The following is a 24,887-nucleotide window of genomic DNA, read 5'->3' on the forward strand; positions in this document are numbered from 1 at the left end:
ATTCAGAAAACTAAGATCATGGCATCCGGTCCCACCACTTCATGGGAAATAGATGGGGAAACAGTGGAAACAGTGTCAGACTTTATTTTGGGGGGCTCCAAAATCACTGCAGATGGTGACTGCAGCCATGAAATTAAGACACTTACTCCTTGGGAGGAAAGTTATGACCAACCTAGATAGCATATTCCAAAGCAGAGACATTACTTTGCCAACAGAGGTCCATCTAGTCAAGGGTATGGTTTTTCCTGTGGTCATGTATGGATGTGAGAGTTGGACTGTGAAGAAGGCTGAGCACTGAAGAATTGATGCTTTTGAACTGTGGTGTTGGAGAAGACTCTTGAGAGTCCCTTGGACTGCAAGGAGATCCAACCAGTCCATTCTGAAGGAGATCAGCCCTGGGATTTCTTTGGAAGGAATGATGCTAAAGCTGAAACTCCAGTACTTTGGCCACCTCATGCGAAGTGTTGACTCATTGGAAAAGACTCTGATGCTGGGAGGGATTGGGGGCAAGAGGAGAAGGGGACGACAGAGGATGAGATGGCTGGATGGCATCACTGACTCGATGGACGTGAGTCTCAGTGAACTCTGGGAGTTGGTGATGGACAGGGAGGCCTGGCGTGCTGGGATTCATGGGGTCGCAAAGAGTCGGACAGCAACTGAGCAACTGATCTGATCTGATCTGAAACTTAAAAAAATGAAGCTAGATCTTGCACTGTGTCTGTCTAAATATGTCTTGGCATGTCTTCATCTCTGGTTAATATTTTTGAGGTTAATTTGTAAAGGAGCTCTATTTAATTGGCTTAAAAAAAAGGTAGGTAAGCGCTTACAAATCAAATAATTCTAAATTAAACAATTAAACAATAAATTCCAGGTTCATGTAAACTAAAAAATATTCAGTATTAAATACCTGATACTGAATATTAGATAGACATGTCTATCTAATATAGACATGTCTTAGAGTAATTAGATCAGATCAGATCTAATTTTTATTAGAAATGACACAGCCATAAAAAAACTGGTTAGTGCCAACTAGGTCCAAGATGGCGGAGCTGACTTTCACTAGACCTTGAGCCTAGTATTTACGCCCATTGTGACATATCAACAAGCTAAATGATATACCCATCAACACTGACTAAATCTGACCAAATGTTCTAAATGCTTTTAATTGATCTTTTCGATAAAACTTCGAATCGAATTCTTTTGAAGTTCCTTTGACCTCTAGCTAACTTTGGGGTGCTTCAGAGGGCCCCTAAAACATCCCAAAGAGAGATATTAAACTGTGTTTATTTGGTTGGTTAAATTACATAAAAAAGATTATCAAATGAGTAATAAATCCTCTCATAATATATAGTAAAATTACTAATACAGATATCCTAAAAATTATATGGAGTTCTTAACATTCTGATATGTCCTGATATTCTAACAAAAAACCTGATGACTTCACAAAAGTTAACAAAAGGACTGAATGAACCAGCAAATATGCTTATAACTTTTATGGTTTCTGTCTAAAAAAATTACGGGTTTAAATCTTCTGTTTTCCAGGAGTGGGAAAAACCTTCCTCTCAAACTAATTATGACAATACTTTGGTAAAATTATACATTACAAACAAAACAATTATATTTTCTCTCTTACTCCTCCAGAAATTAAAAACTCTTAGGTTTCCAGTAAGTTTATCAAATAAATTAAAAAGGTTATCTCACTAACAGATACAAAAATCTCAAGAAATTTTTAAGACCTTAAAAAAAAAAAAAAATTCACTTAGATTTGTTAGGCAAAATCTTTGATAAGCCTTTGGTGTGAGTTTCCCAGCCCTGTTTTATTTTAAAAGTTCAGTCTGAGACTCTATAAATGTTTCAACAAAATAAAAAGTCTATGATCAGTTATGGTTATATAAACCATCAGATCAAAATTAGTGAGAACAGACCTATTTTGCAAACAAACTAGCCTTAATTTGGTTATATTTAATAAAAATAAAAATAATTTTAGAGAAAAAAAAGTTTCAATAAATGTTAAATCCCAGTTTGTTAATAGAGGTCTGCATGTAATAAGACTCATTTCTTAGATAGTTCTTTGCTGTTATGTAATATTAATGTAAAATTTAATTAAATTCTTAAAGAACACCCTAAGTTTATTTCTAAAGCTTATCTCAGTAATCTATCTTTGGATAAAGATCAGATGCCTCATGACCTGCAACCAGGACTAAAAAAAGACATAATTTAAGGGACTGTCTCCAACCTGGATAGAAAGACTTCTTTATCAGAAAAAACTACACTACACCAGGATGAGAGGACGACAACATCAGAGGTAGACAACTTGCCCAAGATGCTGGACCTGATTCATATGATCATTTATAATGTTTTCTTGACTGCTTAGACCTTTACGTATAAATCAAATACTTTTCTATCATAGGCCTGATCCTGTGCTAGTTTTAAAAATCAATCCAATTGTTGGGTTTGTGGCCAATTACCTGTGTCTAGTTCTGGGTTACCTTGGTAAATTTCTCTACTACAAGACTCTAACTGGTTAGCCCTGAAAAAATTTACTTAAAAAACAATTATAGTCATATTCAGGTCACTGTGATATTACTAGATGAGATCCCCTCACCAGGCCAATTAATAATGCCTGCTCTGACTCTGGCCATAAATTTGAGCTTTTATCTATTACTCAAACTCAACGAAAACAACAAAAAAAAGTTTCAACAAAAGAAAAAAAATCTCCCACAATTATGAGATGGATTTATATAGATAACACCAGGCTATGGTAATTTAGGTTTAAAATCTCCTCTGTGTTAAAAACAATTAAATCATACTAAAGATAATCAGTCTGCTGCTGCTGCTAAGTCACTTCAGTCGTGTCCAACTCTGTGCGACCCCATAGACAGCAGCCTACCAGGCTCCCCCGTCCCTGGGATTCTCCAGGAAAGAACACTGGAGTGGGTTGCCATTTCCTTCTCCAATGCAGGAAAGTGAAAAGTGAAAGTGAAGTCGCTCAGACGTGTCCAACCCACAGCGACCCCATGGACTGCAGCCTACCAGCTAGTAACACTAAAAAACTGGTCTATGTGCCTTATAGATGGTGGTGCCAATATATAATTTCCCTGAAAGATAAAGATGCTACAGAGTAGACTAAGTCAGATGAGCTGAGATATACTGGGCTACATCTAATAAAAGTTCTTAAGTCTTACTTGTAACTTTACTAATACTGCTGGCTATGTTATTTATATTTCACCTGTTTTACAAAATTGCTGTTTCTTACACTGCCAAATGTGTGTCTGAGGCCTCTAATAAAATAATATATAGTCCCATATGAGATCGATAATGGTAACAGTGTAACTCTAGATATGAAAAAAAAACAACAAGCAGGAATATTTTCCTGGACCAAGAGGCTAATAAGACAGGTAGTCCATAAAATTTTGGATACTGTTGTATGGCCTAGTCTAGTAACACATTGAGTGGCCTGTCAACAAAATCTCTGCCAAACCTGAGGATGGACATTCTCAACACCATGAGATAAAATGGTCATAAAATGCCCCCCTCAAAATCATGGTCAAGTTTATGAACAAAAGGGGGCTCTGCCAACTAAAGACTGACACTTTCCATCTACATCTACAAAGATTAAATCATGGCCACTACAACTGGTGACTTTCAATGCCCCTAAAAAGAGTTCAGGGTAAAAATAAAAAATGAGGCACTCTGTGCTCTGGAAAAAACTGGCACAATAGGCCTTCAGATAGTTAGATCTTTTCAGGAAAAGATTTTACGAGTTCCAATTCTTATATCTTCTCATACCTAAAAAAACACTGACGTCATTAATGGTGACATCTGCTTTGGCTATTAAAAAAAATTTTTAATTAAAAGTCAAAATAAAATAGCTATGGTTCAGACATCCTGAGAAATAACTAGGTGACACTATGGGTGTAATTTCAGATTAGACGTTATATTGCTAAACACTTGAGTTTTCTGAGTTTTGTCAGGCTTAGATGCCACCATTCTCAAAACAATGTCTGCTAAAAGCTAGTAACTACAACCTTTTCCTATTCTAAAGGAGATCAGTCCTGGGTGTTCTTTGGAAGCAGTGATTCTAAAGCTGAAACTCCAGTACTTTGGCCACCTCATGCGAAGAGTTGACTCACTGGAAAAGACTCTGATGCTGGGAGGGATTGGGGGCAGGAGGAGAAGGGGACGACAGAGGATGAGATGGCTGAATGGCATCACCAACTCGATGCACATGAGTTTGGGTGAACTCCGGGAGTTGATGATAGACAGGGAGGCCTGGCGTGCTACAATTCATGGGGTTGCAAAGAGTCAGACACAACTGAGCGACTGAACTGAACTGAACAACCTTTTTTTTTTTTTGAACAACCTTTTTATAAAACTAGGTAACTCGCTACCTGGCTACAAGTCTCCCCGAAGTGCCAGGTCCAGACTGGGTTTCAGGCCTATTCTTCTAAAAAAAAATTAAATTTATTTTGTCTATTAAAATTCCAGTTATCCCTCCTCCAGCTACTTCTAATTGGGTCTGTTACAACAAAATGGCAGACCAAGAGATTGAGATTTTAATCATACAAGGCTCAGATCTACGACTTGGAACTCAAAAACACTTCCAATTCAGTGTCTATTCTCCAAGCTGAGGCAGTCCTATGCCCCATTTTGACAGGAAGTTATCACAGTCATAGTTGCCTAGTTCCCTAAATTAAAACTGAACAAGACTCTGTGGGGCTCTGGAGTAGAGATCTGTTCTGTGTTCTCCATTTCTTATCTATAAGATATAGACTACATTCAGCCTCCTTCACCTTCCCTGAGTTCCAAAGGGTGGATTCAAACAATTGCTAATCAGAGAAGAGAGGGGATACAAAAACAGAAGAAAAACAATCAAATGGTGGTACAGCCTTGAGACAGGGTCCTGGTTCCTACACAAAAAAATATACATAACAATGTCTTTGAGTTCTACAAAACTAGAGCCCCCACCCACGTGAAAGATGGTAACCTCAGACTGAACACAAGATTCCTAGAACATAGCTCTGTTGCTTCACCACCAACCAATCAAAAAAAAAAAAAATCACAAACCCTGCAGCCCTCACCCCAAATGTTGCCTCCTCTTTCTGGGGACCAGTGATGAGCATCCTGTTAGGTTTCCTGTTTGGCCCCTTTCTATTTCATATCTGAGAAGAGCCAACAGCTTCAAACTAAATTGCTGTTAATACAAGGGTAAAAGCTGGTTTCAAATGTAGAACACCCCAACTTAGATCAGGTAGAGAAAGACTTCTGCTCTGCTAGACAGGCCTACGCCCATACACAGCAGAAAAAAGTTACAGGAAAAAGAGACTTCTGCCCCAATTCCCAAAAAATATCTTAAATATAAAGCCTCTCAGGGGGGAGTTGTTAGGGGAAGCACACTGACTGAAACCGCCCACCCTGGCCAGGCACCATAGTATCCATTTGCATGAGTTGTTTTATGAGAGGAGAGCCTGATCAGGAATACGGAACTAATAAGCCACCACCAACCGGAAGAGTTTGGGAAAGGTCAAAAGGAGACACCGCGTGTCTGTCCACTTCCCAGAATCCCTCTCGCTAGCATCCTCTCGGCTGAGTGATGCGTGCACCACCAGGAAAGACTCTGAATTAGAATGATTGACCAAAGACCACCCGGAAACTAATCCCATCACCATAAAACCCGAGACTGTGAGCCACGCGGCAGAGCAGTTCTCCTGGGTTCCCTGACTCTACTGTTCTCCACCCGGGTGCCCTTTCCCGGTAAAATCTCTTGCTTTGTCAGCACATGTGTCTCCTCAGACAATTCACTTCCGAGTGTTAGACAAGAGCCCAGTTTCGGGCCCTGGAAGGGGTCCCCCTTCCTGCAACAGTATTACATATTTAGGGAATCAAAATAATTTGAAAAGAGATGCTAAGTCAGTCTGGAAATGAGTTGAACCTGTTACACTAAGGGCAGTATGAAGAAGCTACAATACAAATATACTGGAACTGAACTATTAAGAAATAGATGGTAGGAACCAGGTTTCTCACCAGGAGTGAAAGGTTACAGATAAGTGAGGGGAGAAAACTAGAATAATTCACATGGAGATGAATTAGAATTGGGAGTCATCAGTATGAATTCATATTTAGGTTAATCTAAATACAGATGTTACATACAGAACTATTTGGAGATTTGTGTATAAACATGGGTTAGCACATATATTTCCTTATTCTGCTAGTTCTGAAGCAACAACCACACCAGGGACCCAGATCTTGGTTTCTAATACCATTCTCTAATAAAAGGAATCAGAGCTCCTTGGAGAAAATAGCTGATGCTGGGATTGGGGCAGGGAATATATAAAATGAGCCTGTAGCATGGTGCCAGAAAGTAATGAAATGCTCAAACACAAACAAAAAAACAACCCACAACAAAAAGGATGTGTCAAAGGGACACACAAGCCACCTGAAGGTGCTCCCAACGGCCAAAGCTGAAATATTTTTGAGCAACGAAATAATTTTGGCTTATAACCCAAGGTTTAAAATAAATACCCGTGTGTTCATATTGATAGAAATGGTTGAATAAATGAATAAGTAAATGGGGAAGAAGAGAAAAACCTTCCAAGACTTTCAAAATAATTGATGTAGACATTCCACTCTCAAGGAGGTGGAACGTAACTCCTCATTCCTTAAATGTGGGCTATGCATAGTTACCTCCTCTAAAAAGCAGTGTGGGATGTGGGGGAATAACTCTGCAGTGGAGAAACTTGACAACCACGACCTCAGTCAGGTGATCAAAGTTAACACCAACAATAAGTCAGGTTGATAGTGTGTGTGTGTATATAGATATATATATATATATATATTCTTCATATGGGGCTTCCCCGGTGGCGCTAGTGGGAAAGAACCCGCCTGCCAATGCAGAAGTTTGATCTCTGGGTTGGGAAGATCCCCTGGGAAAGGGCATGGCAACCCACTTCAGTATTCTTGCCTGAAGAATGCCATGGGCAGAGGAAGGAGCCTGGCAGGCTACAGGCCATAGCGTCTCAAAGAGTCAGACGTGATTGAAGTGACTTAGCACACACACATTCTTCACATTATATGATGAGAACAGCACTTTGCCTCCAATCTAATCTGAGAAAAACATCAGACAAAGCTCAATTGAGGAACACTGTACCAAATACCTGACCATATTCCCCCAAGCTGTCACGGTCATCGAAAACAAGTTGAATCTGAGAAACTGCCAGAGCCACAAGCTGTCTGAAGAGACATGATGACTAAATGTAATGTATCTTCAATGGGATCCTATGACAAAGAAGGATATTAGGTAAAAAGTTTTTAAAAACCTGAATAAACAATGGAAGCAGATAGAAGAATATCTGTTAAGACACAAAGAATCCCAAGTATCTTAGTAGGATGAGAGAAAAATTATCCAATGTTTGAAATAAAACAGACTGGAAGATACTGGAAAGAGATGAATTGCTAACAAACAAGTTTCAAGAAGCGGGAGGCAGGGAGGGGAAGTACACAGAAAACAAGCTACCCATGTAAGGTGTCAAGCACATTCTCATCTTCTGATGAGTGAGAACAGGTGTTTGTAGTGGAAAGGCAGATTGTTAAGAGTGCCCTTTCCCAAAGCTCTCTTCTCTGTGAAGTAAGAGGCTACAAGGTATGGGACTTGAGAAAAGAAGGAACAGGAAAAAAAAAAAGAGAGAGAGAAAGGAAACTAACAACACTCGAGTAAAGGATGTCAGCAACATAACTGGGCCATATGAAGTCTCCACTCAAATTATGATGATTTATTGTCTGCCTCCTGAGTACTCACTCCCCAATTCCAAGAGCTCATGGACTTGGCAAGAGCTCACGGACCTGGATCTATGAGTTTGCAGAGAAGCCACAGTGGACCTATCAAAGCCAGAGATGCATTGCACAACCTACACTAAGCCAATCAGTACATTCCAAATTTGGGGGCATTGAGGCTGGTTCAGATGTAGACTAAGTCTGGCCAACAGAGTGCATCTTTTAGGTCTAGTTCTAGAGCTTTTGGGACAAAGATGATTTCTCATACCTATTACACATAAAAGAGGAAGCATGAAGCCCTGGAGCTCTTGAAAGCTGTATTAGTCAGCTCAGGCTGCCTTAAAAAAATACCAGACTGATTGGTTTAAACAACAGAAATTCACTTTCTCACAGTTCTAGAAGCTAGAAGTCCAAGATCAAGGTGGCATCAGGGTTGATTTCTGGTGCGATCCTGTGTCTTGCTGTTTTTTTGCTGTGTCCTTACATGGCCTTCCATTTTGCACACTTGTGGAGAGATTTCAGATATCTCGAGTCTTCTTACAAGGACAGGGTTCTACTGGATTAGGGCTCTACCCTTATGACCTCAACTTTTATTTCCTCTGTAAAGGCCCTTTCTCCAAATAGAGTCACATGGCGGGTGTGGATCTTCAACATCTGATTTTGGGGGGAGGGGACACAATTCAGTAGATAACAAAAGCTATCTTGAAGCTATGTGGCCTAACGATGATGGCATGGTACAAATTTAGGATGAAGCCAACTCTGAAGAAGGAAAACTGGGAAAATTGAAAAAAGTTAGGTCCCACTGTTAGTTAGAGTAAGTTTCATTTGAAGCCAGTCCCACATCTGGCTTTTTCAGTTATTGAGCCAATATATTCCCTTAATTGTTTAGGGCAGTCTGAATTTTCTGTTATCTCCAACCAAAAGTAACCGAAATAATAGAGCAGTTGTTATTTCCTCTACCACCAGGTGGTCTGAGGGAAAATATTCAGTTTTACCTATATTATGGCCTGTCTAAGCTGGTAGTACAGAAAGCAGTGGTGATTTAGGATGTGGTATTGAGGGAGATTATAACTGAGGACCATAAAGTAAGTCCAAAATGACTGCAAATTTAAAAATAAAGAGGAGAGAGGAAGAAGGACTAGATGTGGCTGAAGTCTGGGTTGAACGGGAAACAAGGGGAAGCAAAGACAGACAGAAGGTCCTGGTTAGTAATTAGGCCTTCTGAGTCTGTTAACCGATACCACCTAGTAACAAAAACAGTAACACTGTAATGAGGAGATGGAAATATTGCTTTGAATGAGAGATTCTTATAGTGTGGGAGAACCACAAGGTCATGAACACCTAGGGGAAAAAAAACTTTTTAGCATGGACAAAAAGCTGAAATACAGACTCCCATCCACTACCTCATTTTAATATTTAGCAGGTCATTATAACAAATCTCCATCCTTTGCTCCTCAAGATCAATCCCCACTAGACACATCTAAGATGCTATGACAATTTTTTTAATTGTGTATTATGATAACCCAAAAATAAAATCAATACAAGCAAATGTGTAAAAGCTACTTGATTTCAGGGCCTATATGTGCATTTATGATCTTGTTGCAACAAGCAACACAGATGGAAATGATGCATCTGAGTACACGGCACACTGTAAAAAGATTCTACAGTATTCAGAATTGAGACAAGTGGTAAGGGAATTAAGAAGATACAGAGCGCACACCGTACAGACAGGCTGAAGTCAAGAGAGCCTATGTGGTGGTGGTCAGTACCTTGTTTATAATGAGAGCTGCAATTTAGTTCTGTAAAACATCAGCAGTCACATTAAAATGTTGCTAATTTGAATTTTATTGGCTTTGTGGTTGTATCTGTGCTTATTTTGACTTTATAGTTGAATACGAGCTCTGCACAAGGAACTTATATCCAGATTTATGCAAGACCTCAACTCAGGGAGAATATTTTTCCTTTAAATGGAGGTTTATGTATTTTCAACACTGAGTAATATAGTATTAGAAGATTCTGTTACAGAAAATTCTTCTCCCACTTCTCCTTAACAACAGAAATGCTCCAAGTCGGGCAGAATCACCTCAATTCTCCTTTGAAAACAATTTCAGATGATGAGAAAAAGGGTTTGGATTAAGTTGAATCCAGGCTCTGACACTTACTACCACATAACCTCTGACAGGATACTTAATTTTGTTAACCTCAATTTCCTCAGTAACATGTGACTAATAAGTTTACTGCAAAATATGAGAAGGTTAATCAATTGGAAAAGTAAATGGCAACCCATTCCAGTATTCTTGCCTGGGAAATCCCATGGACAGAGGAGCCTGGCAGGCTACAGTCCATGGGGTCGGGAAAGAGTTGCACACGACTCAGCAACTAAGTAACAACATAGGAGGTGATGTACCTAGCATTTATGTAGCACACTGCTGGGTGCATGGTAAGTGCTCAATAGTTGATATTGCTGTTGCTACCATTAGTCTGGCTCTTCTTACAATCTCCATACAGCTTTATGAATACTAGAGGGTCAAGTCTTCCACTATGCTTACTATACAGCCCTAAAGTATCCCCAACTTCCCAAGAAAGTGAAAGACTAATTTACCAGTGAAGTGGGGTGGTGGTGGTTTAGTCGCTAAGTCGTGTCCGACTCTTGCGACCCCGTGGACTGTAGCCTGCCAGCCTCCTCTGTCTATTGGGATTCTCTAAGCAAGAATACTGGAGTGGGTTGCCAGTTCCTTCTCCAGGGGCTTCCCGACCCAGGAATCGAACCCCCAGGTCTCCTGCATTCCAGGCAGATTCTTTACCAACTGAGCTATGAGGGAAGCTAGCCATAGGGAAGTGGGGTAGTAGAGTAGAAAGTGTTGAACTGAGAAAAGAATAAGCCTCAAATTTAAACTATGGTCCAGTGAATCCATTAATTATGATTTTGGGGAAAGTCACATACTTTGCCTAAGGCTCATTTGTAAGATGGAGACAATTCCTAAGTCACAAAGTTTATACAAAGAACAGTAAAAACTACAATGTGTTTCACAAATGTAAAGTCAAATTACTATTCAGTGAATTCCAGAAACATTTCTAATGGGCAACCCTTAAAGCCTGAAAAGGAAAGAAAAAATAACAAATTAACGAATTACGAACACCATTCCCACTTCCCACTGTGAAGCAGTCAAGGTATTGAGGTGATCCATTAGGACAAAAAGACCAACGGAAAGTAGCAATCAAGCCTTTTACTTACCATAACAATGCAAGCAAGAGGAAAAAGAGGCCCTAGCTTCCTTCCCAGTGTTCCATTCTCCTAGTGGAATGGCATTAGGGAAGGATCAAGTGGATGTAACACGATGGGAAAAACTGTCTCACTGCCCAGGACCCCTGAAAAACAGACTAATGCCTTTTTATGGGCCCATGGACAGTGAGGGGGTGGGTTAGGAAGAGGGAAAGAGCCAAAGTGTCTCCTCTGAGGCTCCCACTAAGGAGTCCTCTGAATGCAGGCATCTGGTCTAGGAATTGTCAAATGAAAAAAACTAAAACAATTCAGTAATGAGATTGATGTCTTTTTTCAAGGGAAAATCATACATGGATTGGGGGGTACGGTGTCTCACAAGCAGTGGAGCACTCTTCCCAAGTTGTTCTGGGGAAGGGCTGGTTTTATAGTACGTTAGAAGAGGCAATATGGAAACAGGGCATGATTGCCCAGGAGGTCAGGGATTTTGTTATAAGGCTAGCAGGGCCTGTTTTCTAGTGTACAGCAAGCTAGCTAAAATTCAATTCAGTTCAGTTCACTCAGCCGTGTCTGACTCTTTGCGACCCCATGGACTGCAGCACATCAGGCTTCCCTGTCCATCACCAACTCCTGGAGCTTGCTCAAACTCATGTCCATCGAGTTGGTGATGCCATCCAACCATCTCATCCTCTGTCGTCCCCTTCTCCTCCTGCCTTCAACCTTGCCCAGCATCAGGGTCTTTTCCAATGAATCCGTTCTTTGAATCAGGTGGCCAAAGTATTCGGCTTCAGCATTAGTCCTTCCAAACAATATTCAGGACTGATTTCTTTTAGGATTGACTGGTTTGATCTCCGTGCTGTCCAAGGGACTCTCAAGAGTCTTCTCCAACACTACAGTTCAAAAGCATCAATTCTTTGGCTTTCAGCTTTCTTTATAGTCCAGCTCTCACATCCATACATGACTACTGGAAAAACCATAGCTTTGACTCGAGGGACCTTTGTCGGCAAGCTAAAATTAGGTTGGAGGATTGTGATTGGAGTATGTTAAGTTTCCTCAACAGGTGTTTCCTATAAGTGTTGGCTGACTAAGGTTTAGAAACGTGACCTTAACTAGGCCACTGAAGCAACATCCATTTCGTGAGTCCCCATATATGAATCAACTTTATCAGAATGCAGATGTACGTAAGACAATGGCCACACACAGGAGGTGAGTCCCGGGACAGAGGGAAGGAGGTCTTGACTGAAATCCCTCCAGAAAATGGCAATGCACTGGTTGTGTACTGATTCTGGTGTGCACACTGGTATGTACCAATTCTTTCAATGAGGCCTTGCAGGAAAAGACTTATAATTGCTTACAGTCAGGTCTGAAAGATCACACATCCAATTCCAACCTAGAGCCAGACTCCTCACCCACCCAAAGGCAAAAAAAAAGAATACAGGCATTCTTTACTTAACATATAATAAACTTATTCCAAGAAATTACATATAAACAAAAACATCAATACAGGGACTTCTCTGGCAGGTCAATGATTAAGATTCCATGCTGTCAATGCAGGGGGTGTGGGTTTGATCCCTGGTCAGGGAAGTAAGATCCCACATGCCAGCAGGGTGCAGCCAAAAAAACAAAAAAAACAATACACTTAAGAATTATTAAAACAAATAGCCCATGAATAATAATGCCACAGCAAGTTGCTTAAGAATAATTGAGAATGTTAATTATGGTCTTAACTTTCAAGGACCACAACATGTAGAGAAACCTCAGTAATCTTCAATATACAAAAGGTCTTATTTCTTAGACCATCTACAAGTCAGATGTTATGAGCTCAGAATCACATTTTCTACAGAAGCATTTTAATTGATGATTAAGATACTAGGTTAGACTACACATGCTTTTGAAATCCATAATGTAGATGAAAAGAAATTTGTTTATTTTAAATGATCTTAGGAAACTGGCAAATTCCAAATTCCATTTTCCCAAACAGCTGAAACATTGCCAATCCATAATGCCTGGGGCAACGGAATCTTATTTAATACAGAAAAACTGATTAAATGATTCTTTTACAACAACGACAACAGCAAACACATAAAACCTGTCAACCATCTCTGACACCTGATAACATAAGGCATATCTACAAAGTTATGTTGCTTAACTAAAAATTACACCTCTACATCAAAATAAAGGTTGTCCTTTCAAATAAATCATGTTAAGAGATTACTATTTATTCCAATAACAGTAAAATATCTTTGAAACATTATTTTCAGATAACGTCCTCATAGCAAGCTAATTAATTCTTTTTCATCTTTTCAGTGGTGGTAATTTTTTTTTAAAGAATATATATCCTTTGTTGTCTTTAGAGTAAATTGTTCTTGTTGTCATAAATGTATAGATTTCCACCATAACCAGCTTGGAAGGATCATATTCATTAGCATATAGTTTCTGGGAAGTTCTGTTCCCTTAAACAGTCTTCAACAGTCATACCTCATAAATCACATAGTCCACACTATACTACCACAAATGATAGTATCCTTTCTGTTTATTCTGTTTTGAGAAGCCAAAACTATCTGGAAATGTTGAGCTAGATTTAGGGTTTTTTAAAATTGATAATCAAAACAAAATATACAGGGGAAAAGATCCTTCTTCCGATTGTAACAAAAAAATATGAAATATCTAGGAATAAATTTATCCAGAAATGTACAGGACTGATAAGAAGAAAGTTATACAACTCTACAGAGGGGCATGGAAGATAATTAATAGGAAGACAGTGGGTTTTGGAACTGAATACTCAATATTGTGAAAAATGTAAATTCTGGTCAAAATTAAAGTAATTCCAATCAACGTTCCAAAAATGTTTGGGGAACCTGAACAAACAATTTAAACTTCATCTCGAAGAACAGACACATAGGAAGAATCAGGAAAATACTGGAGGGAAAATGAGTGTTGTTGATTGTAGTGGGGTAGGGTTAGGGAGGATGGGAGGAGTCCTTGTCCTTTCAGACATTACAAAACTCTACAAAGCAAAATGTCCTGGCCATGTCTATAGTGCCAGGATACACAGTCAAAGCACTGGAAGAGAACAGAAAGTCCAAAAATTAGTCAGAATTTGTTGTTCAGTTGCCAAGTCACATCTGACTCTTTGAGACCCCACGGACTGCAGAACGCCAGGCTTCCCTCTCCCTATATACAAGAATTCCATTTCTAATAAAGCTAGTATTTCAAATCAGTAGGTTAAGGTTGGACTATTCAAAAAAGTACATTAAGAAAAGGGGCTACCTGGGCTTCCCTGGTGACTCAGATGGTAAAGAATCTGCTTGCAGTTCAGGAGACTAAGGGACTGAATCAGGAAGATCCTTTGGAGAAGCAAATGGCTACCTACTTCAGTATCCTTGCCTAGGAAACCCCATGGACAGAGGAGACTGGTGGGCTACAGTCCATGGGATCACAAAAAGTCAGACACAACTGAGTGACTAACACACACACCCACACATTTAGAAAAAATAAAGTTATATCCTTACTCCATCAATACCAAAATCAATTCCAGATGAATTAGAGTGTTCAATGTAAAAATACTTTTTAATAGACCTAGAAAAAATATATGTGAATACTTACTAAAAAGTAGGGTAGAAAAGACTCTTTTAAACATGACACCAAAGCCAACATAAAGTGTAAAAGAAAAAAGACTAATTGATTGCTTATAAGAATAACATACTATGCAAGACATTTGTGGATATAAATATAAAATGTTACAATGTGTTAATATGATTAATATGTAAGGAATGTTTAGAAAATAATTAAAAATGACCTCTGTAGAAAATGTGCTAATACCATCAATAAGTATTCACAAAAGAAATGCAAATGGTCACTAAAAATGTTAATTTTTGACACTTAAAAATGTTCATCACTAATAAATATTAATACCTTCTGGGGATGCTTTTGACTGCAAGTAACAGAAGACACTATTCAAACTGGCTCAGATAATAAGAGAATATTCTCTCTCTTAACTGTAAGTCCAGAGGTTCGGCAAGTTCTAGGTATGGCTTCAGTTCTATAATATCATCAAGGACCCAGGCTCATCTCATTTCTCCATCTTGCTCTAAACAGCATCACCTTCATTCTAAGGCTGGTTGGCTTTGTCAATTACAAAATAGTTGCAGTGGTTCCAGGCATCACACTGGCATGGCAATATCCACAGGAAGAAAAGGACCATCTCTTTCTTATGTCTCTTTTTAGCAATGAAGAAACTTTTTCACAAGCTCTTAGACAGACTTGCTCTCAGATTTCACTGGCCAGAACTGGGTCACAGACTATCTCTAAACCAGTCTCAGGTAAGATACTATGACTGGTATCTTAGACCAGAGGTTCTCAGAATGTGGTCCTCAGATCCCTAGGGACTCCCAAGACACTTTAAGGGGGTCTGCAAAAAGTCGGAAATATTTTCATAATACCATCAACATGTTATTTGCACTTTTTACTGTGGTGACATTTGCACTAATGGTGTATAGGCAATGAGATAAAACTTCTAGTACCTTGGTCAGAATCAAGGGAATAGCACCAAACTTTAGGGGAGGGCATCCCTGGGTTGGGAAGATCCCCTGGAGACAGAAATGGCAACCCACTCCAGTACTCTTGCCTGGAAAATCCCATGGATGGAGGAGCCTGGTGGGCTACAATTCATGGGGTCGAAAAGAGTCGGACACGACTGAGCGACTTCACTTTCACTTTCATGCCTTCTTCACCAACCATACATTTGAAGAAAAAAACCCAAAAGGCCAATTTTACTTAAGCGTATCCTTGATGAAGCAATAAAGACTGTTTTCATGGAACACCATTTTTACTTTGGCATTTTCTCAGAAACAAAGTAACCTGTCAAGAAAACAATGGACAGCATTTGTTGCCACTGATAAAATTCAAACTTTCAAGCAAAAATTAGAATTTTGTAAACCCTATGTCCACCACTGTGAGCTTAAGAGCTTACTGACACTTAAAACACTGCTCTTATGAGAATAAAGTATTTTTGATATTGTATAATGAAACATGTCAACATTTGGAAGACCTGCACAACACAGTGAACCAGTATTTTCCAGATGGCCAACATATGATGTCACAAAAACATGCAGATCCAAAGTGCAAGGTAGACCATGGATTTTAATGTAACAGAGTATTAAAAAAATGCATGGGTATGATTTCAAATATTATATTGAAATTAACATTTAAGAAACTACCACTTACTGGGATCAGTATAGGATCAAGGGAGATTCTTCACACTTATCTGAATAGACTATTCAAGCACTCCTTTCTTAACTAGAAAATTATAGATCTGTGTGAGATCAGATTTTCTTCATATATATCAACCAGAACAACATATCATAACAGACTTAATGCAAAAGCAAATATAAGAATCTAATCATCTTCTTTTAAGCCATACGTTAAGATTTGCAAAAATATAAAACCATGCTACTCTTCTAATTTTTTTCTTTTGAAAAATATAGGTACTTTTAATAAAAAGGGTATTCATGCTAATGTGTAACAGGCTTATTATTGCTATTTTAAAATGACTTAAATGTTCACATTTTTCTTAGGTTTAATTTCTAATACAGTAAATAAGGATAACCATGATCCACATAAACAAAAGCTCTTGGAGGTCCTCTATAATTTTTCAGAGTGTCAAGGGGTCCTGTGACCAAAAAACTTGAGAACTACTGCCTTAGATTAATTTAAGTCCACCAATTTTTTAAAAATGGTGCAATGGGTTATTCACTATCATTCTGGAAAAGGTGAAATGTTGTGATAAGTAGTGTGCAGTAAAAAGCATCCTCAAACACTGTCAGGGAGACTGCACCAAGAGACCTTTCCTGAGGGAACTGTGGCAACACGTGAACATTTTTAAATAAGAAATCTAATAGACACTCTACTTCTAGAAATATATTTTTTAATATAATTCTTAAGAATATAATCAGAAGAATATATTAAGGATTTATCACAGCATTATAGTGCAAAGTTGCAAACAATCCAAATACTCATCTTTAGAGGGCTGACCTATGTACTTAAAATGTTGGTAAAAACCTAAATTTGTTGATATAGAAAGAAGTACATGACTTATTAGGTAGGGCTAAAAAGGTACAAAAGAGTACCTATGGTATATCTCTTTAAAAATTAATATATATATGTTAATCAATGTGTGTGTGTATATATATGTATACACACACACCCCCCAATACATACACATATGTATGCACAGAAAAAGTCTGGAAGGGTTAACAGGAGTTCCCTCTGATTGAAAGGCTCAAGGATATCCTTACATTTTCCTAATGTCTCTAAATATTCTTTTCAAGAAAACTCAAAGTACTTTTATAATCAGAATAAAAAAATATTTTTAAAACCATTAAGTATATATATGGGTTTCTCTCATAGTTCAGTTGGTAAAGAATCCGCCTGCAATGCAGGAGACCCCAGTAAGTTTCCTGGGTCGGCACGATCCCCTGGAGAAGGGATAGGCTACCCACTCCAGTATTCTTGGGCTCAGCTGGTAAAGAATCGCCTGCAATGCGGGAGACCTGGGTTCGATCCCTGGGCTGGGAAGATCCCTAGGAGAAGGGAAAGGCTACCCACTCCATTATTCTGGCCTGGAGAATTCCATGGACTATACAGTCCATGGGGTTGCAAAAAGTCGTACACAACTGAGCAACTTTCACTTTCACTTTCAAGTATATACATTCTATGTACTATCCACTCTTGGGAAGGAAGAGGAGAAAAGATGATATGGGCAGTGAGGTAACACTAAAAAGTTAACAAATTTTCTGATGGTCACCCATTTCCATGGAGGAAAAAAAGATGCCACGGACTCTGTAAGAGTTTGGTTAGAGGGACCCTGACAGGATGCTGTAGCTGACTGGATTCAGGACCCAAATACCTTAGGGTCAAAGGAGTCCAGGGAAAGGTTACTTTTTAAAAACCCCAACTTGTTAGACAGGGTGAGGCAGATAATTACAGATGCTGAGAAGGTGAGGCAAAGAACCTGGAAAGAGAAGTTTTGAAATGACAAACAGTAGCAGGAGGAGGTGCCAATCAAACAAATAACCCACTTAGAATGTCAAATTCCAATTATCCAGAAACTTCCTATTCACCAACTAGGGCAGGTACTTCCTACATTGCTGTGTGACATTATGGCGGCTGTCTCTTTCCATTCGGTAACTGTGTTTCTGATGTGCTAGAACCTCTTCATTTGTAGTGCTTGTTAATCATCACACAGATGGCTCCAGTCAGGTCTGCCCAGCCTAGCTTCTGGGAAAGCTTGTGCACCCTCTGCTGGTCAGCTCCACATCAGGACAAGAAGGTCTCTGTAGGAGAAGACTTCCTAAATCACAGGGACACACTTTTGTGTTCTCTACATAGCCAATTTCAGCGAAGAGTTTGGAAATCATATCCTCAAACTGCCACCTTAAAGAGACAACTCCAGATTAAAATAATGCCTTCCTTTGTTAGACCAAAGAAAAACATCATAAAAACTAAAGTCCTGTGAGAAAATATACCATCTAAAGCATTTTAAAATCAAATGATTTCAGTTTATTACATAATAAGTAAAGGTATATAGATGACCGCCAACACTTAATATGACTATCAAGCTCCATTAGAGTTGAACTCTGGTTGAAAACCTGAGATTATTATAACAAATAATACTTGCACAGGTTTTACAACTTACAGAAGCTCTCACATTCATTTTCACACCTAATCCTTACAACAATTCTATAAGCTACGGAGGAAGGCAGGACGCATTCCTGTTATCACTGTTTTACAGATGGGACGAGAGGCTCAAAGGGATTAATGAGCTGCCTTGATTACACAGCTACAAGAACCCACACTCCAAGTCGGTCTCCTGATTCCAAATTCTATGTTCTACTCAAAATTCTATTCTACCTGAACTGCTGATCTACAAGGGGTTTTCTAAAGAGTTGGTATGTATTCTACGCAGAGAAGTAAAAGGCCTAAAAACATGTTTCTATAATACATTCATTCCATTTTGTTTCAAATATTACCAAAATTTTAGGTGCCAAAGCCTAAATCTAAGGGGTTTGTGCTGTGGGCAGTGCTTTGTAAAGAACACCAGTTTAACAAGGGAAATGGATATTTTAATAAGGAATCTTACCATCTTGATGATTTCCCCCTTACAAACAAAACTATGAATACTGTTTTGTCAGAATGCCAAGCTAAAACTCAGTATGCTGATGGATACTCAGTGAAATTCAGCTATAATCAGAAATCCCCCAAACTGGAAAGTAAAGAAGTAATGATATTAATAAATGTACTCAAACAATTATATAGTGCTGAATGTGTATGGTATTATTCTAAGTGCTTTACATACATTAACTCATTTAGTCCTCTGAAGAATCTAACAGATGAGTAAACTGAGGCACATAGAGATTAAGTAATTCTAGTTAATTAGGGTAACCAGGTTCAGATGTGAACCCAGGCAGACTGGTACCTGAGCTCATCTTCTTAATCACTAAAGCAATGCTGCCTCTATTCAGTGGTATCTACCATAGTCCTGTTGCATTTTTAAAGTAAACTTTCAATTTTAGAACGGTTTTCGATTTATAGAAAAGTTTCAGATAGTACAAAGAATTCCCATATAGCTGACATAGTTTCCCCTATTATTAAAATCTTATATTAGTACAGTATATTTGTTACCATTAACAAGTCAATATTAATACATAATTATGAACTTAAGTTCATAACGTATTCAGATTTCCTTCATTTCACCCTAAAGCCCTTTTTCCCTTCCAGGTTACCATCCACGACACCACGTGACACTTTGTCAGCTGGTCTCCTTAGTCCCCTCTTTGGCTCTAAAAGTTTCTCACACTTTCTTTGTTTTTGAAAACCTTGACAGTTTTGAGAAGTATTGATCAGTTTATCTTTAGAATGCCTCCCAGTTATCTTTAGAAAAACATCATCAGATATTTTTCCTCATGATTAGACTGAGGTTATGGGCACGAAGAGCGGGACACTTACTGAGCAACTTCACTTTCACTTTCATGCATTGGAGAAGGAAATGGCAACCCACTCCTCTGTTCTTGCCTGGAGAATCCCAGGGACAGAGAAGCCGGGTAGGCTGCCGTCTACAGGGTCGCACGGAGTCGGACATGACTGAAGTGACAGCAGCAGCAGCACAGGCTTTAGGGAGGAAAAAGTGTCATTCTTATCACATCATATCAAGGGTGCATGATATGAACATGACTTACCACTGCTGATGTTAACCTTGATAAAGTGGTGAGTTAGTGACTGGCAGGTTTCTACTGTAAAGTTACTTCCCCCACTTTCCATACCATACTCTTAGGCAGGAAGTTACTATGCACAGCCAACCTTTAAGGAGGAGAGAGTTATGCTCCACCTTCTTAAGGGTGGAGTGTCTACATAAGTTATTTGGAAATGTTTTGCACAGATTTGTTTCTTCTTCCCCATTTATTTAATTCAACCACTTGTTTATATCAGTATGGACTCACAGATATTTACTTTTAAACTTTGGGTTATAACCCAATACTATTTAATTTTGTTGTTCAAACTTTCCTGCTGTGGCCATTAAAAACCTCTTTCAATCGCCTCCTATATCCTTTTGACACATTCTCATCAATGTGTTTTTGAGCATCTCCTTACTTTCTGGCACTACAAGATGCTGCAGACTCCTGCATACTCCTTGACCCAGGCCTAGAATCAGCCCTTTCTCTACAGAGTGTTTGTTCCTTTTATCGGAGAATGGTCTGGGTGCTGGGTGTGCCCTTTGCTCTTAAGCTGTCCTCACTTCTGGGCCCTCTCAACTGACAAAGCAAGGAAATATATGTGTGTATACCACACCATGCATATGCAAATATCTTTATCTACAAATGTTTCCATATATATCCATCTGTATCTACAGTTAAGCTAAACTAGAGCTTATACTTATGTCTCCGACTCTAATCCATTACCACCTGATCATACTAGCCTTCCACTCTTGGTTGTCTCTAATCGCCCACACCAACAGTAAGAAATCTGGCAGCCATCATCCACCAATTATTAATTGTTCAATTCCAGTACACATAGGAACAGAATTATTAACCCATATCGGTGGGAAACTTTTATCGACTAGAGGACAGTACTACTAGAGGACAGTTCCTACTGCTTTTAGTCTCACAGTATCAAAGTTACTTAGGTCAGCACCTTTCCCGGACCCCTTTCAGTAGGCCACTGCATACTTTTGTAATACAGTTAGATTATTTTGTCTCAATCTGCATTATATTCTGGAACCCCCTCTTCCTCTTGTTTTTAAAATTTTGCATAAACTTTACTCTTTGTGCTGTAAAACTATGTTGTTGTTGCTGTTTAATTGCTAAGTCATGTCTGACTCTCTTGTGATTCTGTGGACTGTAGCCTGCCAGGCTCCTCTGTCCGTGGAATTCTCCAGGCAAGAACACTGGAGTGGGTAGCCATTTCCCTCTCTAAGAGATCTTTCCAACCCAGGGATCGAACCTGCATCTCCTGCAGTGGCAGGTGTATTCAGTAATGCTGAGCTACCAGGGAAGCCCACTGTTAAGCTATATGAGTTTTACTAAATGCATAGTGTGGGACTTCCCTGGCAGTCCACTAGTTGAGACTCCACACTCCCACTGCAGGGGGCACAGGTTCAATTCCTAGTCGAGGAACTAAGATCCTGCCAGCCATGTGCAGCACAACTGGAAAAAAAGAAATACATAGTGTTATGTATCCACCATTACAGTACCATACGAAATCTCCACCCTAAAAAAATCCTCTGTGCTACTTAATCAAAACTTTCTCCTCCCTAAACTCTCCATAACAATGTGTTCATATTTATAAATTTATGTGATTCTCATTCCAATCCTGTTTCCACTTAGCAGATGATTGAAGGAAATTCAGAGAGAGTAAGTGGCTTCGTCAAGCTTTCAGCAACTGATGCTGCTGGTGCTGCAACTCGTGCCTTCTGACCCTTCTGTGAGGCTTTCTACCGTACAACTCTACGTCCTTGTTTTCAGCAAGGAGGGCATGATTATGCACAGAGACAAGAAGAGAAGACTGAAACGGTGGTAGGTGATCACATTTCACATTAATGGAAGCTTTTTACACTAAAAATATGAGGAAGTGGAATTCTAGTTCTGGTAATTTGGTGAACCTGATACCTCCAAAATCTTTCTGCTATAAAATATTCCTAAAAGGCTGGACAAGTACTTTAAATACACCAGTAAACCAGCTAGATAGAAAGAGAAACCCTCAGAGCCAGCAAAGGTCCAAGGAGCCGAGCGAGTAATGAAGCCAGTAGTTGCCCAACTCCCACAGTTTTTAAAAAACAAAATACATCACAAACACTTATCTAAATCCAAGTTTGGTTTGACATTAGAAAATGTATTCATGTAATTATCACATTATCAGACTAAAGGAAAAAACTATATCACCTCAGCAATTACAGAGAAAGTTTTTGACAAAATTCAATACGCATTCATATTTTTAAAAAAATGAACAAGACTTTTAGCAAATATGGAATGGATGAGAATTTCATTAACCTAACAAAAGGCACCTATCAAAACCGTATGATGTCATCCTTAATGGTGAAATATTAAAAGTATTCCATTTATAAACATGAATAAGACAAGGAGGTCCACTATCACTGGTTCTACTCAACACTGCACTGTAGGTCCTGGCCAACACAGCAAAAAAAAGAAAAAAAAGAGGAAAGAAGGTAAAAGAATTGAGAAGGAAGTAACAAAACTGTCACAGTTTCCAGAAGACATGATTGGCTATGTAGAAAAATCCCCCAAACCTTACAAATGACAATTATTGCTATTAAAGATAAATATTGGCAAGCAAAAGATCAATATAGAAGAACAATGTTGCTAAATATAAGATCAATATACAGACAACTGCATGTTTATATACTATCAAAAATTTAGTTAGAAAATCTAAACTTAAAAATATACCATTTATAACACTGACCAAAAATACACTGTACTTAGAAAGTTGCAAATTATGCAATTCAGTAAAAAAATATTATAAAATTTCATTAGTGAAAGTCACTCAGTGGTGTCCAACTCTTTGTGACCCCATGGACTATACAGTCCAAGCAATTCTCCAGGCCAGAATACTGGAGTAGGTAGCCTTTCCCTTCTCCAGGGGATCTTCCCAACCCAGGGATCAAACCCAGGTCTCCCACATCGTGGGCAGATTCTTTACCAGCTAAGCCACAAGGGAAGCCCAAAAATGTTGGAGTGGGTAGCCCATCCCTTCATCCAGGGGATCCTCCCGACCCAGGAATCAAACAGGGGTATCCTGCACTGCAGGTGGATTCTTTACGAAGTGAGCTAAGACACTAAAAAAGATCCAAATAAATGGAGAGATATACTGTTTTCAGAGATAGGATAATTTGATATATGGTAAAGATGTCAGTTCTCCTCAAACTGACAGGTGGATTTAATATCATCCCAACCAAAATTTCTATAAGGTTTCCGTAGAACTTAAATGGATTTAAAAATGTATATGAAAGGGCAAGTGCAAATGGTAAAAAAAAAAAGAAAAGAAAGAAAAGTAACACCCTCCTAAAGAAAAGCAATAGAGGTCTTGCTCTACTAGCTTGAAAGCCTTATTATAAAAGTGTTCAGGTATTCATTAACCTGGGGATAGAAAAACAGACCAGAAAATAGAGCCTAGAAATTGACTATGAATGTAAACCTGATAAACAGAGTTAGCACTACAGATTTGTAAAGAAATGAGGACCCCCTTCGATAAATGATACTGACAAGTAGTTATCAGTGTTATTAAAAAAAAAAACAGACAATAAATGGGTGTTAGTTAAGGTGCTTAGTTTGGGGTAATTTGCTACGTAGCAATAGAAAATGAACACCTTTAATGTGTGGACCAAAAAACAGGTTTAAGGTCTATAGCAGCACTTTTCTAGGAACAAAAAGCCCAAAAGAAACAAAAGCCCAGTCAGTAGAAAATGGATAAATAAACTGTAGAAAATTCACACAATTAACTACTATATAATAGTAAAAATAAATGAAATTAACCCACAGGTACTTTGTCAAGTATAATGTTGAAGAAAAAAAAAGACAACCTGTATAAGAGTACATATATGCACTATGATTCAATTTACATGATGCTCAAAAACATTCAAACCTTAATGTTTTATTTATATTAAGAGAAAAGAGGGATCCAACAACCAGGATTGGCACATAGATGTCAAAATTTTAGGTAATGTTCTGTTTTATTAAGGTTAATGATAGCTATCTAGGTATTCATTTTATTTATTATTTATATGTTATGCCATGTTAGCTATACATATTCTTTTTAATAAGTAAAATTTTTAAAATAAATAGCTTGCAAACTTTACTACCAATCCTTTAAACCTAAATCTTTCTGGATTTTGCATATGAATGAATGTACTACATATTTGTACTACAATGTAGTACATCATTAAATGTACATTTAATGATACTACATATCATTAAAATATACAGAGAAAAATAAAAGAACCAAATTTACAGTTAAAAAAGCCTCAATTAATTTCAAAAGAAATTTCCAAAAAAAAACTCTCACCCAAACTACACAATTAACCTGCTAACTGGTCTGCTTCACTCTTGCCCTGATGCTCTATGCAACTCTCTCTTAAAGGGAATGTCACATCACTCTACAGAAATTTTTTTCCATCACACTGCCATGGACCAACAAGCTCTGACCCCTGCCTATTTCTGGCCTGATTTTACTCCTCTCTTCCCACATGCCCCAGCCATAGAACAGATCCTAACATTCTCCAGCATTAATGTCTACAATGTTAATGTGTTAATTTAATAAAATCTTTGTTTCCTTCATTGACAGCACATCTACTATTTCCCTGCTTTCCTTTTTTTTTTTTTTTTTTTTG

At 38.5% G+C, this 24,887-nt stretch overlaps 2 protein-coding genes across 3 annotated transcripts in view; one reads left to right on the plus strand and one right to left on the minus strand.

Annotated features, from left to right (window-relative positions):
* Nucleotides 1-24,887, minus strand: part of METTL8 (methyltransferase like 8) — an 85,326-nt gene that overhangs the window by 55,473 nt on the left and 4,966 nt on the right. Inside the window, exon 1 of one of the 2 annotated variants that reach the window (XM_010843807.1) lies at nucleotides 20,227-21,018. The exons of the other annotated variant lie outside the window; for it this stretch is intronic. The gene's annotated coding sequence lies outside the window, so the exon portion shown is untranslated. Of the gene's footprint in view, nucleotides 1-20,226; nucleotides 21,019-24,887 lie in introns of those variants that run through there. 2 annotated transcript variants of the gene reach the window in all.
* DCAF17 (DDB1 and CUL4 associated factor 17) overlaps nucleotides 9,351-24,887 on the plus strand; it is a 48,273-nt gene continuing 32,736 nt past the window's right edge. Inside the window, exon 1 of the mRNA XM_010843847.1 lies at nucleotides 9,351-9,458. Coding sequence (XP_010842149.1) covers nucleotides 9,351-9,458 — 108 coding nt within the window. The remainder of the gene's footprint in view (nucleotides 9,459-24,887) is intronic.

This window comes from Bison bison, unplaced genomic scaffold (genome assembly GCF_000754665.1).
Source record: "Bison bison bison isolate TAMUID 2011002044 unplaced genomic scaffold, Bison_UMD1.0 scf7180017864190, whole genome shotgun sequence".
In the NCBI taxonomy this organism is placed as follows: Eukaryota; Metazoa; Chordata; class Mammalia; order Artiodactyla; family Bovidae; genus Bison; species Bison bison.